The sequence below is a fragment of the Gambusia affinis genome, linkage group LG11 (assembly GCF_019740435.1).
Source record: "Gambusia affinis linkage group LG11, SWU_Gaff_1.0, whole genome shotgun sequence".
NCBI classification, from domain to species: domain Eukaryota; kingdom Metazoa; phylum Chordata; class Actinopteri; order Cyprinodontiformes; family Poeciliidae; genus Gambusia; species Gambusia affinis.
The window spans coordinates 13,798,634-13,816,694 of NC_057878.1; the positions used below are offsets into that span (position 1 = coordinate 13,798,634).

At 36.9% G+C, this 18,061-nt stretch overlaps 1 protein-coding gene across 4 annotated transcripts; it reads right to left on the reverse strand.

The window, feature by feature from the left end:
• Positions 1 to 1,465: 1,465 nt before the first annotated feature.
• Positions 1,466 to 16,701, reverse strand: glra2 (glycine receptor, alpha 2). Of its 4 annotated transcripts, none has more exons than XM_044132376.1 (9): positions 16,009 to 16,701; positions 15,243 to 15,364; positions 11,471 to 11,538; positions 8,601 to 8,824; positions 6,752 to 6,834; positions 6,516 to 6,653; positions 6,209 to 6,423; positions 4,121 to 4,270; positions 1,466 to 2,901 (listed from the first exon to the last, which is right to left on the reverse strand). In XM_044132376.1, exons 1-9 carry the CDS (start codon positions 16,092 to 16,094, stop codon positions 2,626 to 2,628), a joined length of 1,362 nt encoding a protein of 453 aa, XP_043988311.1. In that variant the 5' UTR covers positions 16,095 to 16,701; the 3' UTR covers positions 1,466 to 2,625. The 4 variants fall into 4 exon arrangements, with proteins under 4 accessions (XP_043988311.1, XP_043988312.1, XP_043988314.1 ...); XM_044132377.1 differs by lacking the exon at positions 11,471 to 11,538 and adding an exon at positions 11,615 to 11,682; XM_044132379.1 differs by lacking the exon at positions 16,009 to 16,701 and adding an exon at positions 11,615 to 11,682 and having other exon boundaries at positions 15,243 to 15,360.
• Positions 16,702 to 18,061: the final 1,360 nt, after the last annotated feature.

The window sequence follows — 18,061 nt, forward strand, 5'->3', positions numbered from 1 at the left end:
ATTGAACATTGCATCAATTCAATATGTTCAATATGTTCCATATTGAATTGATGCAGTGGTTTCATCCTTGTACAGTTCCTTGCAAAAGTATTCATGCTCCTTTTTCACAACCAACCAATTTGATATAATATATTGGGATTTGATGTATTGCTCTCCAGGTACTCTGACTTCACAGTCCAAAATCATGACTGCTGGGTTAATTTGTTTCTCTACATTGCTCTTAGGTGCTAGTGTACGTGTGCATCGTTGTTTGGCTTGTCCTACAATGAGACGAAATGTAAAACATTTCAAGCCGTGTTGCTACTTTTGCAAGATACTGTAAATAAAATAAGGAATCACTATCTTTATGATTGTTTTCTGATGTTGACCCAAAAAAGTACGTAAAGCATGATGCATATTTACTCTTTGTTTAGTAATTTACCACATTTATGAGTCTCAGTTGAATTATTTCACACCTTTCAGATCGAGCAAACACCTTTTCTGAACACATGGTATGTGTAATATGAATTATTGAGGGCATTTCTCCATTGTTTTCTCTTCTCGATTTGCCGGTCAGGCAGTAGTCAAACACAAAGTGACAGAATCTTTAAACTACAGTGTGAAGTCCATTATCGTCAAACATTCTTTGGAAACCCACTGTCAGATCGCATCTTCGTCACCCGAGGCCACCCAGTGATCCATCACTCATGTATTCACCCTGAAAGCCTTTTCCATAGTCCATGATATGATTCTCTACCTTACCTTTATGACCAAACATTAATAATGATTATTGATTAATGATTAATGATTATTTACGAGCCAGTGAATAATCATTAATCATTTTTAAAGTTGGGTTTAGTTTAGTAATTAATTATTCACATGCCATATAAATTTCTCAGAATTTTCTTTTGGCCCTGGAGGCCGGAAACAACAGACTAAAATGACTTAAGTTCATGTTAACATTTTTAAGTGAATGTTTGCTGTTTGCTTTGGGCAGTTTATTTACACTGAAATGGACTAGGATAGGATCTCTATTGATCTTCCTTTATTAATAGGCTATTAATTTAATCGTAAGGAACTTACAGATTCAGCAGGGGATCAAATAATTATTTCTCCCACTGACTGCACATTCTCTGAGTGTGTTGGCTATTTTTGATTTGATATTTTGTACTTTTTCATGTTTGATTGCTTTGTAACTGCCTTTTTGAGTACAAAATAAGGAAATCTATTGATGGACATTTAATATCAACACTACATCAAATTGTACTTTCTGCACCCACTTTGCCAACTGTTGATTTAAAGTGATTTTCTATGTTCTTGTCGTAGTCTTCTGTAAGAAAATATGGTCTATGTCTGCAATAAATAGCAACTACTATTTGATCCACTTTGAGTGCTAATATGTCAACTTGACCAAACTGGTATTTTAACTAAAATCCAAAAGAGAGTATTTTGAACTACTCTACTTCTTTCTTATAGATTTCAGGAGAGGATAAGAAAAACATGATGCACAGTCAGTTTTATTGATATACAAGCCAGTAAATAATCTTTCTTCATGAATAGCATTTAAGAAAAGATATTTCCCAGGAGTGCAATTGCCATTAGCTGCTCTGTACTATGAATGTTGAATGAAGACTTATTCTTCACTGCTGATTGCATCCATGAATACCCAAAGTGAAGGAAATAGTCTGCAGTGGAAGGTGAATAGGTTTACACAAAGATATCAATTTTATAAACATAACCTTTGAGTCATTACAATAAATATTTCATTAAGCTAAATCTACAAAACAGAGTACGAAATATACCTGGAGTAATTACCTGGGGTATAAGTAAATATGCATATGACAACACAGAATAACGTACAATCAGAGTTTGTTTTCCCAGTTATACATTTGTTTAAAAGTCAGCCTGTGACAACTTATAAATCACTTCAAAAATGGGAGGCAGAAATTAAAACACGTGAACAAAATTCACAACTTTGTGTGACATCAGTTATCCGTGAATACTTGTTAGATAGAAGCGTGAAAAAATACAAGAGCATAGCACTTCATCCAAACCAAATCAAATATCTAAGGCTTCAGGTATTTCATAAAACTGGATTCTCCAGACTCCTTTCCCAGATTTCCATCTCCTTCCTTCGCAGCCGTACCTGAGACATGTGCAGCTCTTTAATATTTAATACATCTATACATGCTCTGCTTGCTTAGAACTTATTTTAGACAGAGAGGAAGAAGTGCCAAAAACAATACTACACTATAAAACAGTTTGAACATCCTCGATAAGAAATTTTGCATCAAAAGAGTCTTTGAAGATCTAAGCTAGCTACAGTCACAGACCTGTGGAATGTTTCCTTTGTTGTAGAGATGCCAGGGCTGGGCGATTCAAGGGGCGTTTTGGTCCATCTTCTCCAACAGCATATTAAGTCTTCCTCAGATATTACGCAGCAGTACAAAACAAACAGCAACTTTTTCTCAAGAACCTTCACCTCACCAGATACAATAGCATTTGATCTTTATAACACATGAACATTGTACATTATCCCTGAAAAAGCATCTCCATCGGCTCCATGGAGCCTCTCGGCACACAGTTTCCCGAGCATTTCTCAATTTGAGAAATGGAAAGATAAAACGTTATCAGCAGAGGGTTAAGTCATTTCTGTTTGTGAACGTCTTCGTGTCGGATGATCTTATATGTGATCCAGTAGAAGACGTTGAAGATCAGAAAGGCCAGCGGGAAGGCCGCCCTGGAGATCGTGTCTATCCGCTTGGCTCTGTCCACAAACTTTTTCCTCATAGCATCTATGTCCTTTGGAGTTGAAGGCTGGGGGTTCATGGCAGGAACTGCATTCTTAACAGCCGAGCCATCCTTTGTTGGCATGCACTGACTCATGTTGTACCCAGTTAAATTAAAGCGGCCTTCGTCCTCCTGAAAAACAAGTGAATATGTGGATGATAACTGTATGTACGGCTCAAGTGTCATGCTTTGCGTTTCAGTGGCCAGAGGCATGCATTTCTGTTTTACAGTGATTATACATGAATGTTAATCACTAGATATTACAAACTCTTCTAAATTAATTAGAATTCACAGGATAACCAGATGCACTTTAATGAAAAAGCAATAGTATGACTGCTGCAGGGGTTGAATCTCAATTTCAACCAAACAATAATAGAGCAATTGCATTCTATTTCACATTTACCTGCAATTTTCTGCAGTTGTACTAAAGCGCAAACTGGAGGCTGAAGAGCATGTCAGTAGCTTTCTAGTAATTGCATATGGTCAATGTTTACTTTAATGTTTTGGGTAAACACAACCCTCTTTCATAGAGAAATAAAAAAATTTATGATGTCATTTGATTAGTATTTGAACAGCTGTGTGAACTAGACACACTCACAGTACAGACACTGATTTTAATTTATCACTTACTTATCAAGTTTTGAATGTGGCAGAAGGGTAGAGAAAGGTATAGAGTTCCCAGTGCTGCTGCATTACAGCAAAGTAAACTTTGACACAACTCTCCCTTTTCCCTTATTTATGCTTAATAATGCCTAACTATCTTGGGCTGAATGTCATATGCTCTCTGGTATAGGAGTGTTTAAATAATTCTTAGCTAAATTAATCATAAAGTCAGTTTAAGTTTATTTTGGAGTAAGCACTTTAAAATGTCTAAGGCTTAAAAGTTTCCAACTTTCTAATTCAAAAAGTCGGATGCTGCTTTTGCTTATATTTATTTCCTGTTATTGCTCAATCTTTACCGAACCTTGCAAATCGCTTTTTATTTACTTCATAAAGAAAAACACAATTTCAAGCACAATTCACTCAAGATGTAAAAAAGCAAATAAAGCAAATCTTTATGCCATGTAGAGCCAGGGTATTAACCTGATTGTTGGTATAATGTCTGGTAAATTTGTGCCTTTTTTGCTTCATAGACTTCTTCTTTTTTGTAACTTAAATGGTATTGGCCCACTCTTTCAGGTGTACATACATCCATGAAGTCATGTTGCACCTGGTTTCTAAATATGTTTTCTTACTTTTTGAAGGTGATTTTGGTATGTGGATGGAAAAGAAAACTGAGCCAAAGTCACACTGGTGTGCACTAAAAGTGTCCTACGCAAACGGCAGCCTTGTGAAATCTTTGAAACCTTACCTTGTGATTCTTTCTTTGTCTTCGCCTCAGGCGGAGGAACTCTTTCTGTTGCCTGGAGACAAAATTTACCCCAGCATATTCTAGCAATGCAGCAAATACAAAGAGCAGACACATAGCCATCCAGATATCAATGGCTTTCACGTACGAGACCTGAGAGACAAAACAGATTTTCTTTGTTAGACCCAATAAGGTGACAGCATCAACTCACAAATCAAATGCAGCATGAATTTTTGATTTCGCTTTAAACCGTGATCCAGCTATGAAACTTAAATCAGAGTTTCCTTTATTCATTGACTTGATGCACTGCAAAGGTTATTACACATTTTGTTAACTAAATGTGTCATTCAAATAAATGTGAATAAGTGTAAATATCTCAAGTGTTTGCTTGGAAAAGTTGCTTGATTGCTGTTAATGTCAGTGTTAGACTGGCACATAACAATAGAAACATAATCAGTGGTACTTTTAATGCTGGTTTTGAGCTGTAATTTTTGGAAAGTTAAGCATGAAGTTTGTAGAAGTTTGTAGTTTTTCCTTCTCATCCCTGAGACCTCGCCTGTTCATCACACTGAATGGCTTGTTCAGAAAGCATCTCAGAAATCTGAGGACCCTTAAAGGCACACTGAGTTATTGTTTCCACGAGTCAAAGCTCTCAAAAGCTCCTCTTGAAATATTTATCAGCATGTCTGTGTTTTTCATGTCTTTCATGACGCCGACTGTAGCCTTTGATAATGAGGAGATTGATTGATTGTTGAGATCCAACTCAGTGTGCTGGAGGACTCTTCACAGTGAGTGTGTGCCTGTTTTCCATAATTGAAAATAGGCGTTTGCAGTGTTGCTCTGTTGTTTGTAATGCATACATGGTCTCTGTGACAATCATGCAAAACCAATTGTGATGTTGACTTCAGGGTACATTGAATGAGGCGCACAATCATTGTAGTCCTGTCTCTGATTAAAGACAGTCGTGTCATTTGAATAGAATATGCATTTATTAGTTATTTCGTTGTGTCATTGACATTTGATTTGTGTTTGTGTTTGAGTTGAGTAAGAGCTTCTCTTCTGAAACATTGCTGCCATATTTTTGAGTGCCAACAACATTCACTTCAAATAAAGATAAAATGTGGTGAGTGCAACTGATCTATGCATTACAGACTCAAGTTCACATGCAGCAACTCCATGCTTTTTTTTGTTGAAGCCTTTTGTGAGGTTTGTCTTGAAAGGTACTATATAATTTTTTTTTACTTACTCGCATATTTATTGTAAAAACATAAAACATGAGTATTGCTTGATTGGTAAAATTCAGTGATCTGACATAAACAACCTGGAAACGTTTCCATACGCTTATCACGTCACATTACTTTAACTTTTCAGTGATCAAAACATCAAGGAACTTCAATTATTTTTAAGCACATGGACTGAGGGCACAAATTAGACTTTCATTTCTTCAATTTTTGTTCTCTGTTCATTTAGACACCCATTATTTCATGATGGGTTCAAATTTTTCCACAAGAGAATGTATTCAACTTCTTCTATTGACAAGTCAGACAAGGAGAGTGTTAATCAGACAAGCAATCAGGAGGCCAACTCGGAAAGAGCTGCAAAGACCCCCAGAGGGGCAAGGGTGGGGGTTAGAAATCAGTTCATATGCAACTTTCACTTGTGAAGCGCACAAAACTGGCTTTTACGGAGAAGTGGTAAAAAGAAAGCAATAAAAAGTCCCCCTAGCCGTCTGCCACAAGCCACGTAGGGAGAACAGCAAGCAAGTAGAATGTGCTCTAGTCGAAAGACATCAAAACGCAACCTTTAGGCCTTAAATGTGGCGAAAAATAAACACTGTCCATTAACTTGAACACATTATCCCAACCATAAAACAAAGTGATGGCAGTAGCATGTCATGTGGATGCTTTTCTTGAGATGAATGGATCTAAATCCAGGGAAAGGAGTTTCAGGAGTATGAAAGTAAGATGGTATACTACAGCCATGCTCCACTGGAAACTTTTATGGACCTCTGAGTGATTTTTTGCAGTAAAATATAAGATCTGCCATCCTGCATGTTACTTGAGATGGTCAGAGAGAAAAATGTAACTGTACCTTTGGAAGAGAAGCTCGAGAGCCAGAGCTTTGAGTGGTCATCGTAAGCACAGTGGTGATGCCCAATGCCACTCTTGCAGGAGCAGCATCCATATTTATCCAAAAAGACACCCATGAGAGGATGACAATGAGAAGTGAAGGAATGTACATCTGGATCAGGTAGTAGCCCATCTGTCTTTCCAGGTGAAATTTAACTTCGATGCAGGTGAATTTACCTGCAGCATGGGAACGAATGTAATTCAATTAGACAAATGCAATTCGGAGAGGTTAGGTTAAATAGACAGGGTGTGTTTAGTTGTTTTCTGACCAGTGTTGTAATGCTTAGTGCAGTAGCCCAGCTCTTTCTCCTCCTTCATTATGAACTGAGGCAGGGTGAGTCCTTCTGACACCTGCACCGCGCCGTTCTCCAGCCACTCAAAAATCAGGTCATTCATGGTGTAGCCAACTGAAGGTAATAAATGATGGGAGGAGTTTAGACAAAGAGCAGATTTTTTCCATTAGAAGAGTCCAGAAAACAACACAAGAAAAACATCAATTGCTCACAACTTTCCAGCTGCATCGTACAAGTTTGAACATCCATCGGAAAGTTTTTCAGATCCATCGGACAGGACAGAATGAGAGTCAACCTGTGGTGTAAGAGAAGGACATAATATAAAACAAGGCGGGTCCGGCTGAATATGTTTATGAAATCTTGAACTAGGGCCTCAACACATGATTTGACGATAGATTGAAGAATCACATTACTGTCTGTACATTTATTTTTTTTGCAATCTCTGTATTGGATCCATGAGAACCTCGGTTGTATCTCATAGGATTCCCTTCAACGGGTTCCCATCACACTTTCATTACTGCAACTTATTGTTTCAGTGATGCATTGTGGTCGGCAGTCTGCCCACTCTGCCATTTCTCCCCCACGACTGAAGAGTGTGGTTAACCACCTTTCATTTCTCTCATTCACCTACTCTACCGCTGCACCTGTGCACCACTCAGCCCTGAGCTGCTTTCCAAATGGACTCAAAATTGATCTATGTTACATTGCATCTCTGCTGAAAGAAATTGAATGGTGCATGTGGCAGAGGTTGTATTGAAATAAGAGGTAACCTGTTTTCAAGTCTTGTACCTGGACTATGTTTACAGTTAAAGCCGAGAGACCCTTTAAATGCCACACACAGTGTAGTCTCTAAGTTATTCTGCGCATAGAGGCAAAAGATAAAGAAAGAAAAAAAAATCTTCTTTCTTTTCTTTTAGATTTTCATCCAAAACCCCTGAGAGGAACTTTCCTTTTTCAATCTGAGCTCTTTTCAATGAAAGAATAATATGAATAAAAACAGTCTGTCTTGCCTTAGAAATCCACTCATGTCCAACATATTAGAGTATTTCAAAGAAGTGAACATAACAGATAAGATCAATTTAAAATGACATGCTTTACATCTAGAGTCTTTGAAGTCTGAGGAAATTTAAGAAAAGCAGTGACTGAATGTCTTCTGGTGGAACGTATGGTGTGGAGGTTTTGGTTTATAAGGGATTGGATCGTTCATTATTTCACTCAGAACTCTGAAACTCCAACTAAAATTTAAATTAGTTGTAACTGCTAACAGTTCATCAACTCTTGGGAATAATAGGTTAAAATACACAGAAATCTGTCATAATGTCCAAGTACAACAGCTATGTCCTTTAATTCACTAGATTCTGTTCTAAGGTGGAGGGGGCTTCATGTGGCTTGCAGGTTTTCATATTCTTTAAACTTTTCCACATTTTGTTACATTCACACCACAAACTATTGTATGATTATGATTGCCCACATTAAGTACATTATAAATGTACATTGGAAGGAACATGTATAATGACTTCTATATTTTCATAAATACAAATCAAAAATTCATTTTGTGTATTTACATTTAGTCTCCCTCTCTACAGCCAGCTTTCAGATCAGTTAAACTTTCAAGTTTATATCGTTTCCAGCTATGCACATTCAGAAACATGTTCCTTTGCGAAATAACTCCAGCCTTTCAAAGTTGATGGAGAGAGCCTGCGAACATCAATGTTTATGTCTTGCTACACATTATTTGGATTTATTTTTTTTAAGGTTTTATTGGCTCTAGTGGCCTTTATTCGGAAATCGAACCTGCGACGGCCGCGTCGAGGACCAAGGCCTCCGCATGTGGGCCGTGCCCAACCCCTGCGCCACCACAGTACATCCCACATTATTTGGATTTTGAATGGGCTATTCCCCAGTCTCAAGTCTTTGGTTGATTTATCACATAAAATCCAAATAAAACTCACTGAAGTGTAAACACAGCAAAAATATGAAACGTCTATGTGCATCTTTACATTTGTAAAGCAACGCAGAGTACTTCTTACAGCGCTGATATTTAAAATTGCTCAACCTCACCTGATACTATAAAGCACAGTTCCATTCTTGAAGATGCGCAGCAGCTTGTTGTCTGTGGTGACGTCGTGGAAGTTGGCCCCCTTCTCGTTGGCAAAGAAAAGATCTGGCTTCCATATGGAGTCCAGCATGGAAGGGTCCAGGTCGAGCGAGGAGTCTGGGTATTTACTATACGCCAGCCGAGGGTCATTCCACTTCTGCCGCAGGAAGATGTTCACTCTGTAATCCTGCAGAGACCACAAGCAGCTTTGCATATTTGCTGCGGAGCGATTTGGGGCTGAGAGAAATGCATGCTGACGATGGAAATACCAGTCGCACATTATCTTGTTTTAATGTGGCTCTTTTTCATCCAGAAAAATTACAATAATAATAAAATAATAATAGTTACAGTGATTAAATGGTCAGATACATAAAAATATGTTTCTATTGTCGATAAATAAGGGAATTTATCAAGAAAGCAGGAAATCATGCCAAATGTTATGTGTCATTTAAACTATGTAATATGTTAATTAACACACTCTGTCCACATTTACGTCACAAATTGTTGAGCTTAATTTAAAATGCACAGATACTCAAAACACACATCAGTATATTGTTTGAAAGTTTCCATCCTATCGTAGAAAATTATCTATTTGGATCATTTTCCAGGGTGGATTCATTTCTGAAAAACAATGTTTGGGTTCACAAGTTTAGATTTACTAGTTATTTTCTTTAATCTACCCAGGTTAAATATTTAAAAATATATATATGTACATTCACCAAAACATTTATTTAGTTAGTGAGCACAATTGGAAGCCGCAGATATTTTCTCATTAGTGCAATAAAAAATACTGGTTTGTCCAATAAAAATAACAAATGGAAAATCTATGGAAGTGATAGCTTAATTATGAAGGAAAATTGTAAATTTGGAAATTCGTTTTGGAAGCTGTTTGTAAGTTGAAGATGTCAAGAAATTTGGATGCACCAAGTCTGAAAAATTACCCATATATATATATATATATATATATGTATATATATATATATATATGTATATATGTATATATATATATATATATATATATATATATATATATATATATATATATATATATATATATATATATATATATATATATATATATATATATATATATATATATATATATATATATAGATGCATAAAAAAATTGGTTGAGGTGTTCTAAAATAAGTCATGAATCAAAAAAGCTAAAATGTTTTACGCTATCATGGACAAAACAAATGTGTTCTGGAAAAAAAAACGATGTTGGGTCAAATGAGAGGCTGGTTTGCCTCCAGTGAAACTTGTTTGTCATTCAAAGTGAATGCAATAGGAAGGGAGGAAAATTATCTCCTGATTCCTCAACTAGACTTTAGATGAACAGCTAGAAGGTTGAACTTTACACATCATAAGGTATTCTAATAAGACGATGGTCCCAAACAAACAGATATTTGTGAAGAGGAACAGCAATATGTTTGAGGAATGGCCAGAATTTCAGTCTTTTTAACAATTTGCAGACAATGCTTAAAACTTTACTCTGTGCCACAATACCAGCCAAAATAAATTAGGTTCACCATTTCTACTAGAAAGACCTGTCCATCTGACTGCAGTTTAATCTTCAAGAATATTCAAAGATACAGATAAAATTATACAAGGGGCAATATTTTATCAGATATGAGTTTGTATTTGTTTTATTCTACCATATGGCTTAGACAAAGCCCTCAATAAATTCAACTTGTGAACCCAAATAATTGTTATTTTTAAGAATCACTTTTTTTAAGAGTTGGTTTTTTTTTTTGATAATGATCCCATTCAGAATAAAGAACAGATTAAACATTTCACTGAAAGCTCAATGTTATCATAAGATTCATGCAAAGTTGACAAACTGATCACCATTTATCATTCATCATCAAGCAACAAAAGAAATCATAAATAGATCATTTCCACATTAAGAAGCACGCATTTTAATTTAGTGCAGCTTCAAAACTTACACTATTTTCCTCTCATCAAACACAATTTTGCAACATTGGAACACAACACTGAACAATTAATGGAAAGGTTGATGAGTGAGCATAACTCTAAAAACATGTTTTGCATCAGAACATCCATCATCGAGGTGTCAATGGAGTCTTAATCATCCTAACATGTCTTCTCTTGATCAGATAGTGTTACAATTTGACCTAAACTGACCTTTTTCATTGGTTACTTGTCAGAATTAGCATTTAGTGAAGGTAAATAGATGATGGATTAGTACAGCTTTATGAGTGGAGCTCTGATACCACAGTAAGTAGTATGAACTGTCAGAAAGCTCAGTTGCTCAGAGTAATTGATATGTCATGATGATGAAAAGCCCTTATGTTGTTTGACATTTCATCAGCATATTGGCGGTTCCAAGTTTTTGCCATGCCTGTCTGAGGCTGTGTAATTCCCTGGCAGTTGCGCGTCTTCCCGCTCCCTGCACAAATTAACATTTTCCATTTATTTTCTAAGTGGTTATTATCTTTCATTACGCCTCCTTTGATCTTGATTGGTTTGCGTGTTCTCATAGATGCTATGTTTTTTTTTTTTTTTCCCCATTTGACAAATGGATGCTTTAGTACGAAGTTTAAAATTCCCCCTACCTCCTGCTGCTATTTATTGACTACGCTCAGACTAAATTACTTGTTTGAGTTTGTTGGAGTTCAGACCTGAGCAAACATGTTTACAAAGGGCCACATGAGGAGAGAAATCAATACTTAACCCGCCAATTGGGTCAGTGATGATCATAAAATATGCATGAATTGAAGTAAAAAACAAAAGAGCACTGGGCAAAAACATAGTGATTCAATCTGGATTCCAGAGACGAGGTCAGGGCTTTGCACAACACGCCACTCACCATAGTAGTTTCTGCTATTGAACCAAAGCTGTTGATAAATATGTTGCAGGTAACATTAACTGGTGGACCTGCAGGTTGAGGAATAAATAACACATTCACAAATCGGACAGGGAAGATATCAATATAAAATCCAGAAGAACTCACCATCGTTGTCTCTGTGACAGAGCCGAAGCTGTTGATAAAAATATTGCATGTAACGTTTACAGGAGGACCTGTGAAATGGAATGACAATGACATGACAGGGGGAAACAAAGCCTTGAAACACATGTTTAAGCAGGGCCTTTGAGGTGAGAGTGAATTTCGGGCTGCTGCTTTGCTGTGTATTCAAACATGCATCAATACAACAAGCAGTCTTCTGTATGTTATCTAGGTGGTGGCAAGTTGTATGTGAAACTACATCTGCTTTTTGGGCTCAGTGTTTGACAAGAACAATTAAAATGAAACTTAACATTATGACTGGTTATTAGCATTGGCTTAATGATGTTTGAAATGATGTCTAATGGAGGTAATCCTTTAGAGGTAATTTGTCGGTAACACATTGAATAGAGGATTCATGCACACAGAGTCAAAGACATGCAAACACACAAAGTGGTGTGTCAGCTGAGGAGTGAATTATTTGATCAGCAATATTTCCACAGACATGAAAAAGAAGCTGTTCTTATAATACAGAGGCTTGCAGAAGTATTCACACCCTTAACACATTTTGTCACATTATAACCACAAACATCAATGTATTTTGTTGGGATTTTATGTAATGGACCAATACATAGCTCTGAAGTAAAAGGAAATTGATTCATGGTTGTCCAATGAATCTTTCTATGAAAACACAATACTGCCTCTTTGAAGTGGTGTGCAGAGGCAGTTTTGTATCACACTTACTTGTATCATACATGTAGGCCACAGAGTTCAGTGTTGGTCTCATCTCACAAGCAAACCCTCTTGCAAACGTTTGCTTTGACCACTTTATTGTCTTGCAAAAAACTTCAAAGCGACTTCTAAGGACTTTCTTTAAGCAATGAATTTCTTCTTGCCTCTCCTCCACCAGGCCCAGATTTGCTGAGGGCATGATTAGCAGCTGCCCTGTGGATCTCTGCAGCTCCTCCACAATTACAGTGGATCACATGGCTGCTTCTCTGAATAATGCTACACTTGTTGGGCTTGTCCAACATGCGGAGATGAAAATGCAAACAGGTGGACTCTGTTTGCTGATAAGGTGACCTCTGAAGGCAATTGAATGTAGAGTATGTTATACTGCGTATTTGTAACAGAGGGAAGGGGCCTTAATAAGAATACACACCAGATTTTTTTTTTTTTTTAGATATCTGTAACAAATTTAGTTTTCTAGTTTTCTTTCCAACATGTTGTCAAGTTACATCCAGATAAATTGTATTTAGTATGTGGTTATAGCATAAAAAAGAAATTGCAAGAGGAGTGAATACTTGAGCTACTCATTGGTGCTGTAAATATAAGATGGTTATGATCAGGAAAAAAAAACATCAAGAATGTCCAAATCACATTACAAAGCTCACTTGTAATAAATTAATAAAGCAAATATATTTGATAGTGAAAGGTCATGCTTAAATTCTGAACCATCAAATAAACATTTTATTTTTAACAGAATATGGAAATCTATCTTATGTACTCCAATAGTGAAGGTAGATTTTCTCTACAGCTCTCTAAACTAAAATATCTTTGCAAGACTTGCATTTTGAGTCACAGCAAATCTTTCTCCCCAAGCTGATAAGTGAAGTTGTGAGCTCTTCCTACAGCCTTTCCCCTGTGTTTTCCACATCAATATTTCATGGCTCTCTGTATTAATATTTGCCTCTGTTTGTTGTCAAGTTTCCACATTTTTACAGCAAAAAGAGGTAACTGGCAGCAGCTCCTCATAACAAACTCGGCATGGAAATCTAGGTCAGCCCTTTTAGAAACACAGTTCGACACTCTTCAAAGTACATCTAGCAGGTTCATGAGCAAAAACTAACTGTTTACAGCACAGCCTCTTAATGTGGATTCGTTTGTTTTCTGACTGTAGCATGTGAAGCTCTATCTGTTTAATACAGAGAGAGATCCCTGCTCTCACTTCCATTCATCTTCTAGCATTAAAACCACCAGGTTAAATCAGCAAAATCGATGTTTTATGTATCAATACAACCTAAAAATATAATATGCGTCACAGAAATCTTGACATTTACCAGATTTCTCTAACGGACAAGGAGTATATGGCATACAGGAATTAAATATTCATACCTTCTTTCATGTTTTTCCAGTTAAAAACTGATGCTTTTTATTCAGAGTTTCTGTCACACACAAACACAATGTAGTGGATAATAGTCAAGAAGAAAAGCAAAAAAGAAAAAAAATCTGAAAAGTGAAATCATTTAGTAAGTGCTTAGCTAACCTGACTTATTACTTGGCAAGACTAACTTTCACTGCATTTACAACAGTACATGTTCTGTTATACCACCAACAGATCTGTGCATCTAAATACTGAACATATTTCCACCATATTTAGAGCACAGTAGCTAAGGCTCCGTTGGATGGTGTTTTCAACAAATTTTAAGTCGTAACAGAGATTCTCTATTGGAAGTAAGTCTGGCCTTTGAGTAGTGATATTAATAAGCTTTTATTTAAACTATTTCATTGTAACTTTTAAAGCTTGCAGCTGTAAAACTTCTTTACAGCTTAATCCTTGAGCAGTCGGATATATTCCTTGTTCTTCATTATGGTTGCTCACAAATGTTCTCTGCGTAACCTCTGAGGTCTTCACAAAACAGCTGCATCCATGCTGAGATTAAATTATATGCAGGTGGACTCTATTTACTATAGATAGTTGGTTGAACTGAATTGTATTAAGTGGTATTGGATTAAAAGAAAATTATTTTTTTTTAAATGAGGCCCACGCTATGTGGATTGTATGATTTTAGTTCCACCTCAATAATCTGCTACTATATGTTTGTCTGTGACGTAAAAATTCCAAGAACAATGGGAGGTACTATATTGTTGTGACCCTGTGATGGACTGGTGACCTGTCTAGATTTTACACTATCTCTTGCCCAGCAGTGACTGCTGGAGATAAACACCAGTCCCCTGTGACCTTGCAAGAAAACGGAAGTATAGACAATGGATTGTTGTGCTTTCTCTCTTCCTGTATTATGAAGCTGCTTTACCTACTGGAGTTCATGGACTGTAACAAGCAACATCCCAGGTGACCCCAGAAGCTAAGAGTGAACCTTAGCCCCCATAAATGAAACCTTTGCTCATTCAAAACCATTCCAATGACAGAAGCTGTGTGTGTCCTCAGCATCAAAGCAACAACAACAGCAGAGGAAGTCTGCATAGCCTGCAGTCTAGCCACTGGGGCACCATCAATCGTCTATCCTGTAATGGTGCGATCCCTGTCTGAAGTGAGAACGTCTCTTATTTCTGTGTTGCTGGGATATTTCCAGCTCCTGATTCTGATCTCACATTTAATAAAGGTGGATATTGAATTTTAGACAGCTTTCAGATAAGAAAACCATCATTGAGTGGCACAGTGTGGACTGTGATTAAATCTAAGCAGGGTCCCCCCTGTTACTGTTAATTGAAGTGATTGATTGTTGCCTCCGAGTTGCTTGAAGCCCAGTTCCTTGGCAACAGATAGCATCCAGCACACTGGTTAAAAAGATTAGTGTTTACAGTAACAGTGGCATTTCTGTGGCTATTTATAGTTCTCAAAATGTGGGAAGTGAAATGTGTGTGCGCGTGGAGACTCATTTGATTGCGAACAAACCTTTGAAATTGGGTCTAATTCGTGCATCGTACCCAGACGTGCGACCCATTAAGGAGTCCAGAAAGTCTGATGGAGACATGTTGGAGGAGGACCTGGAATCGTACTCCTTGGCGACCACAACTCTGGAAAGCACACATGGTGAAGGGAGGGGGAAAAAAGAACAAACAAACAAAAAAATAACACTTGATCAGAAAGAAGTCGCAGCTCAGAAAGCAGGTGTTAAACCTTATCGGTGTAGCCCAGGTGCTGCCTGGGAGTCAGACGCACGCACAGAAAACGTGCGAGTTGCAGACACACACGCACACAGACGTATATTAAGCTATCAGATGTGATTTCCCTTCCAAAACAGAACTAATCCGTTCATAACATGAGATTCCCACAGAGATGCATAAACACGCAGGTGGAAGCAGCAAGAATTTTGCAGCGATGGCTCAGCAATTAATACGATTAGGTGCTTAAATAACATTCAGTGTTCGTTACAATTTTACATGCAATTCTAATTGCCCCCACAAAACAACACAAAAGTCAGATTTAATTCCAAAGATTTAAAAAATTTAAATCTAATTAAACAAATAACACTATTTTGTGCTTTTTCATTTTAAGTTCGTCAAATAGTTTAGCTAAATTAGGTTAAAAAATAAATTAGTCTAAATATTTCAAATAATTACCGCTTTTTTTAACTTCAAAATAAAATAATAGTAAAACTCAGTTGCAGAGCAAAAACACAAACAAACAAACAAACAAACAAAGAAATCTAATTTCTTACCTGAAGTTGCTCATCTCCAGGTAGTATGTGAAGATAGCTGCTAAAACCTTAAAGAAGGATTGTTTCATTCCCGGTGGTTTCCCCATGTGCGTCACTTTTCTATTCTATTTCTTCCATATGGTTCACATCAGTCAAACACATAATCCAGACGGGAACAACGCCGTTCTCCTCCTGACCAAGTCGTTGGCGTTTGGGCTGTCTCGGGTCACGCAGAAACGCGGGAGACATTCCTCAAAGCGGCCAAAGATCATAGTTCAGTTTCACAGAAAAACTCCAACGCGCAAAATCAAACTGCCCGAAGCAAAGGCGTGGAGAAACATCAGTCCTTGGGGTGGGAAAAATAAAAAAAAATTATAAAAAAATAAAAATAAAAGAACCGTCGAAATTATGTTAACTCCAAAATGCGTCGACTTGCTGCTCCTCTTTAGGCGGTGGATTGAGATCTAAAAAAGCTTCGACCCGCTTCCAGGCTTGCTGGCGTCTATGAAGTGAAACCGTTTTCAGGTGAGAGGGGCTGTCAAGGAATGAGAGAGGAACGCCTTTTTTTTTTCTTTTTCTTCTTTCAGTTCAGCACTTGGACAGCTCCCGGATTCTTTACGCGCAGGCGCAAGGCATTTAAAAGTGACGAACGTGAGTTGAGTTCGAATAAATCTAATAAAGGAGCGTGGTAATCACCGGGAATATATGAGAAATTGCCTCCAGCGTGTGTTTCATGATGATTGACGCTCGCACTTTTAAATGCTGAATTTCTTCCCCCCTCCTCGTGTGATTGCTGTGAAAGGAAAACTCCCAGTGCGAGCATCCCCTTATTAGAACTGAATGTCTTTCTGAGGGAGTATTTCGCGTTTCCAGGTCAAAGTAAAGATAATAATTTTTGCTGATTGTGAGTGGGATTTTTGTCGATTTCACTTACAATGTTTGTATTTCAAAGGTGCATAGATTGAATGGTGAGTTATTGCTCCCAGGGGCTTTCACTATAACAGAGGATTGACTGGTTGCTTTGACTCCGTCCTTGACTGTGTTTTCTACACACCATGCATTTTGTTTTTCACTCCTATATTAGAGTGTTCAGAGATTGCAAAAGGTTTCACTGAATTTCACTTCGGAGCCCACTCCCATCTTCACTCCACACACTGACATTAATCGAGGTTTATCTCATTAAACTTGAAAATGATTGAAACCTAACAATAAATTCAACAAGTAGAATTCAGATTATATAAATTAATTGTACATTGGTGATATATGTATTTCAATTAACTTAAGTTAGATTGTCACAGTTTACAGCTAATGAAAACAAAGAATTCATATTATCAGAATATTTTACATTACATAAAACCGTCATAGAAATGATTTCATACACAGAAATGATAACATTGAAAAGTATGTCCTTGTATCTTACTGTACACAATGTGCTCACAATCAATTATTGTCAATTCATGATTTATTATAAGGGGCAATAACTTTTCTACATTGGGGCAAATCGTTTTGGGTAGCATGAGTAGATGCAAATAATTCAAAACGATTGTTTGTATTTACTTAAATTATCTTTCTTTCTGTGATATTATAGTTTACTCGATGGACTAATTTAAGGGCCACAAAACAATAACAGAAGAGATCTTCAATGCAAATTCACACAAAAATCTCACCCAACCCCTCACAGACAGAGTTAAGACCAAAATTATTCATACCTCTGGCAGATTTAAGGATAAAGTGATCTTGTAATAGTATCAACATGTTAGATATTACTTTTTAGGAGAAGTAACAATAACATTTTTGAGCTTTCCATGTGGAGCAAAATGGGAATATTGAAATAAAAAAAGCACAGCAATTTTAAGGAGGCCCACTAATTTTTATGAATTCAGTTTTGTGGTGCATTGTAAATATCTTTTATCTGTCAGCAGGGCTAACCTGGTTATGGGCAAGCTGACTAGTTTAAACAGATGTTATCAGAGTCTATCTGACATACCTTTTGAGTTATTTCATAATTGACCTTTTAAACTTAAAATCTTTAAGCTCTTAAGTAAGATAAATGATTTTGACATAAAGTCAATTC

Excerpts from the sequence above, each read along its gene's own strand:
- glra2 (XM_044132376.1), bottom strand. The coding sequence starts at position 16,094 with ATGGGGAAACCACCGGGAATGAAACAATCCTTCTTTAAGGTTTTAGCA. Across the intron at positions 15,365-16,008 it reads CTGGAGATGAGCAACTTCAG|AGTTGTGGTCGCCAAGGAGT; the intron begins GTAAGAAATTAG and ends TGTGCTTTCCAG. Across the intron at positions 6,835-8,600 it reads ACTGTGCTTTATAGTATCAG|GTTGACTCTCATTCTGTCCT; the intron begins GTGAGGTTGAGC and ends CTTACACCACAG.